General features: G+C 39.8%; 1 protein-coding gene across 1 annotated transcript in view; it reads right to left on the bottom strand.

Annotated features, from left to right (window-relative positions):
* erap1b (endoplasmic reticulum aminopeptidase 1b) overlaps window positions 1-4878 on the bottom strand; it is a 10109-nt gene that overhangs the window by 2396 nt on the left and 2835 nt on the right. Inside the window, exons 10-18 of the mRNA XM_008336364.3 lie at window positions 4595-4678; window positions 4358-4515; window positions 3360-3439; window positions 2697-2883; window positions 2406-2562; window positions 2136-2320; window positions 1639-1800; window positions 833-973; window positions 622-703 (exon numbers count right to left, since the gene is read on the bottom strand). Coding sequence (XP_008334586.1) covers window positions 622-703; window positions 833-973; window positions 1639-1800; window positions 2136-2320; window positions 2406-2562; window positions 2697-2883; window positions 3360-3439; window positions 4358-4515; window positions 4595-4678 — 1236 coding nt within the window. The remainder of the gene's footprint in view (window positions 1-621; window positions 704-832; window positions 974-1638; window positions 1801-2135; window positions 2321-2405; window positions 2563-2696; window positions 2884-3359; window positions 3440-4357; window positions 4516-4594; window positions 4679-4878) is intronic.

Raw genomic sequence — 4878 nt, 5'->3', positions numbered from 1 at the left:
CAGTTTGGAGCGGGCCCCTTCCTCTTCCAACATGACTGTGCACCAGTGCACAAAGCAAGGTCCATAAAGACATGGATGACAGAGTCTGGTGTGGATGAACTTGACTGGCCTGCACAGAGTCCTGACCTGAACCCGATAGAACACCTTTGGGATGAATTAGAGCGGAGACGGAGAGCCAGGCCTTCTCGACCAACATCAGTGTGTGACCTCACCAATGCGCTTTTGGAAGAATGGTCAAAATTTCCTATAAACACTCTCCTCAACCTTGTGGACAGTCTTCCCGGAAGAGTTGAAGTTGTAATAGCTGCAAAAGGTGGACCGACATCATATTGAACTCTGGGTTAGGAATGGGATGGTACTTCAGTTCATAGTATGAGTCAAGGCAGGTGAGCCAATACTTTTGGTAATATAGTGTATATATATCTTTATTAAGCCATGCTGTGAGTTTTAGCAACCTCTAGTGTAGAATCGATGTTGAAAAACATAGTGATCTGTAATTAATACAAAATGATTATTTTTCTTTTAGCTAACCATGCGCCAGAAATGATTTACCATTTTCTGTCGACCAGTGAAAATGATGTAAAACAAAAGCTGTTAAGCAACCATGTGGTTCACACCTACCTCCTCTAACATCTCTCTGGTAGAATACCGGCTGGTCACCCCGGTCACCATGTGGGTTATAGAGTGAGAGCCCAGGTCAAACCTGTAGAAACACACATAGTAACAAAATCCTAAAAATTTACAAAAAAATAACTTAATTCATAAATGTAAAGATCTTTATCGATAGCTTCATTAAAAGTATTCAATTTTTCCTGTTAGCGGCTCAACTGACTTCTTGATCATAACCTCCCAGTTGGCTCGTAGAAAATCCCACGCCAGCTTGTAGCCATGTGGGTTATTGCTGACGGAGACGACCACGTATGGGAGATCCTGAGTTTTCATCACTTCACCGTGGAGGCTCTGCTCCATCATCCTGTAGAGAAAGAAAAAAAAAAAACAAAAATAAAAAAATTGACACATTATCACTTTGTTAATATGATGGTCTGGGATATTTTCAGACATTTAGTTTTATACTTCACATTTTGCATTAACTGGGCTTCACATAGTGAAGGAGTGGAACTGGTGACATCTAGCGGTAACATTGCATCTTACATTACAAATCAATTGACCTAATACTTAACGTCACCGTCTACATAGGAAACTAGAACCGCGTTGTAGATTCTGTTAACGAAAAGTGGAGGCTTTATACAAAAAACAAAATTGTATATATTAATTTTAACTTATTATAATTTGAAAACCCTAAAAGGCTAACCTGTTGCTGAACGCGAGTAGCGACTGAATGTGAGCTAATTATCCAGTGTTGTAGCATCTTATGTAGCGGTCAAAACGTATCGTATTTAATTTAAATATATATGACGCATTCAATTTGTTTTTCTAACCGTCTTTTGTCTTAATGACACTGTACATATTAAAATAAGGTCTATAAAGTAATTTTTACCTTCAAATAACGAAGTACTACCTCAGGCACTGACAATCACGCGATACAATGCGTGAAAACAAGTACGAAATTATTTCTGTTCCGCTAATAAACTAGCTTAGCCGTGTAATGCTGGTATGAATGACTACTCTAATACAAACAATTTGAGCTTGTCCTGCAGCGGAGTGGCAGCCATGGCCATCTTCATTCGGCTCTTGACGGATGTTTGAATTGAGGTGCGATACTTCTCAAACAGGAAGTCCCACCCCTCTGGTGATCGAGCTCCGACCAAAAACACAGCCATTGTGATGTCGACCGGAAGACTGCAAAGGGCAACATTTTTGTTTGTTTTAAAATTTGTACAGTTTTTTCAAAATATAACCAAAGAACTAGAGATGTATATTCGCTATGAATTGTTGGTTCTTGGTGTTAACACAGGACATTAATAGGAGGTTATAAAATACAAAAATGTTATAAAAAAAAAGATTTACATTATTTCACGCTGACCTTGAAGGCATTTCCAAGATACTTCCAGGACTTTTTTAGCTGCTACAGTGAGTATAAACAGTTGTCCCTCTGAACTCCTAACATGCCTCAGTACCTTACTCAACAATCTCTAGTCTGACTAATTGTGTGTGATCCATTAAGGACCCCAGACCTCATGGTGCCGTCGGAGTCCTTCCACATGTTAAAGAGCTGTGTGGCTTTGGTCAGACAGGGGGAGTAGTTCCTGACACAGGCGAACAGCAGCAGGTAGCTCCTGAGCATCCTCTCAGACACTGACCCTGAGTCAGTCCACTCCTGGCGATCAATCAGACCCTGGAACAGGTCCAATATGTAGCCCTGACGAGCACGAGGGGTACAAGTTTATTTAAACACCCAAACTTCATCTTCCCCTGTGTGTCACGTGACTGCCGTCTTCGCCCACCTTCATCTGGTTCTCCAGGGCTGCCATGTCTCTCTTCTCCATCAGTTTGTAGAGAGGCACCAACTCTCCGAAGCCCTGGATCACTGCCATGATCTCAGTCTCCTTCGAGAGATAGAGGGACAGCTCCAGAGCCGTGTCCAGACTCACCTTCCCGATACTGCGACACAACAAGATGATCAACATAAGGGACAGGGAAGATACTGGACAGGGCAGGGGAGAGGGTGAGATGGAGGCAGATGGTCCGCTACGGTGGACCAGCCAGAAGGAAGAAGTTCAGTTGAAAAGACCGACCTGACCAGCTGGAACACGTTGTGGATGAGGCTGGCGCGGTCGTTGCCGGTCAGCGCCGTGTGGTTGTGCTTCAGCAGTCTGTTGATAGAGCTCCACCCATTGCGTATTGCGTAGTGGACCATGTAGTAACCGGTCATGTCTACGTTAAACTTCACCCAGTCCACCTCCTCTGGCAGGTGCAGGACATCTACATGGATGAGCGAGAGATACTTGGAGCAAAATAATGCAGCCTACGATATTAGTGGCCTGATATTAGCATAATTATGTAATATATGTAAGAAACGTTATCGGTTTTTCCCTCTGATAATGAAAACCCAATAACGCAATGCCTGAAAATGCAATGCCCTAAAAATAGTGTTGGGGGAAAACGGCTGTATATGAAGGTGAAATATGGCAGGATTGAAGCTTATTTTATAAATCTATTTTAATAATTACCATTAAATATTACCAGGGGGTATATATGAGTATCTGTTGATATCGGAAATGTTTGGACAATATCGTCATATCGGCAAATAGTTAATATTGAACAGCCCTAGACATAAACATATAAAACATTCAATTCTGTGAAAGGAAATTACAGAATGACCTTTAATTACTTGAATCAATATACTGTAAATACATGACAGGTCGTAGCACCTGTGTGTAGCTGAGCAGATCACTCACCAGTCTTTGATTTAAGTAGGAATCTTTGGACTGTGCTGGATGCGCTGGTTATGTAGGTCAATGGAATCTGCCACAAAAATCTAAAGTGGAGGACAGAAATATACAAAAATATATTATTTATGTTATAACAAGTATTTATGTAAAAAGTAAATAAATAAAAAATAAATTTGTACTACATTGATCGCATATTTGGGAAATTGTTGTGTTAGCAACAGATATGCTGTTAACAGGCTAGCAAGCGCCAAGCATGTGGTTTCTCTAGGAATCGAACCCAGGACTCTCTGCTCTTTAGGGCAGGCATGCTAACCGCTACACTATACTATATAATATGTATATTATATGTATACACATAAATGTACACAAATATGTATGTACACCCACGTACTGTATATACTGTATACACATAATTGCACACACGTGTACATACATACATATATATGTGACAAATATTATTGTTTGTCATATATATACATTTATACATACATATATAAATACATATATATTTATTCCTTTCATGTAGGAAGAAAAAAAGATCTTACTCTTATTATTGTCTTTGTAAACACAGAAATCCAAAACGCACTAGAAGTCAAAATAAAAAGCGAGGCTAAAGTTTCACTAGAGTACTAAAGTACAGACAGGGACAGAAGAGTGGAAACCTCCACGCGTGAAGAATTACTGAACTCACAAAGTCAGAGAAGGACACATAAAGTTATAAAAGTTAATAAGTGTCAAACAGTTCACGTTAGAAGAACAAGGAAAAAAACTGACAAACACAGATTTAAAAACTTGTAAACAATGAGGTTAAAAGAATACAACTTCTGTCTGAATGTCGAGGAAAGCAACGTCGGCCTCCACCAATACGAGAAAAGTTGACCATTCAGGTTAACTATTTTTGATCTCTAAGCCATCGCAACTGCTTTACATCAGTGAAAACTCTAAATCAATGACATCACTACAGTACTGTCTCACACACTCCTAGTGTTTAGATACCAACTCACCCATCAGTGAGGGACGGGTCGTCTGATTTGAGATAACGTTCCTGACTTAGCCTGACCTCCCGCCCTCTAACCTCGACAGTGACCAGTGGGAAGCCCTCCTGCAGGGTCCAGGTGTCCATGATGGCTTTGACGTCCAGCTCCTCACCAGAGAACCATTTCTGTTCGTGTCGACACAAATCGCAAATTAAATCCTTGCACATCACTTGATGTTGTTGTTGCTGAACTAAGTTCACCTACAGATTCTTCAGTTGAACGTTTACGATTGGAGCAGAAATCCCTGTGTTTCTTTTGACCCACGGCCACGTCTTCCAAGCCGCAGACCTACAGATAAAATGAAAATTAAATCAAGAATGTCGTTAACAATGGTTCACATAGTTTTAAATCACATTATTCACATATATTGCATATATATTGTATATATATAGTATAAATATATATATATACAGACACCTGTGTATGTATATATATTTATACTATTTATACATACATATATACATATATTTATATATGTAATATATGTA

This window comes from Cynoglossus semilaevis, chromosome Z (assembly GCF_000523025.1).
Source record: "Cynoglossus semilaevis isolate Cse_v1.0 chromosome Z, Cse_v1.0, whole genome shotgun sequence".
Lineage (NCBI taxonomy): Eukaryota > Metazoa > Chordata > Actinopteri > Pleuronectiformes > Cynoglossidae > Cynoglossus > Cynoglossus semilaevis.
Note: the sequence above shows the minus strand (reverse complement) of the source record. Positions and strands in the feature narration are given on the sequence as shown.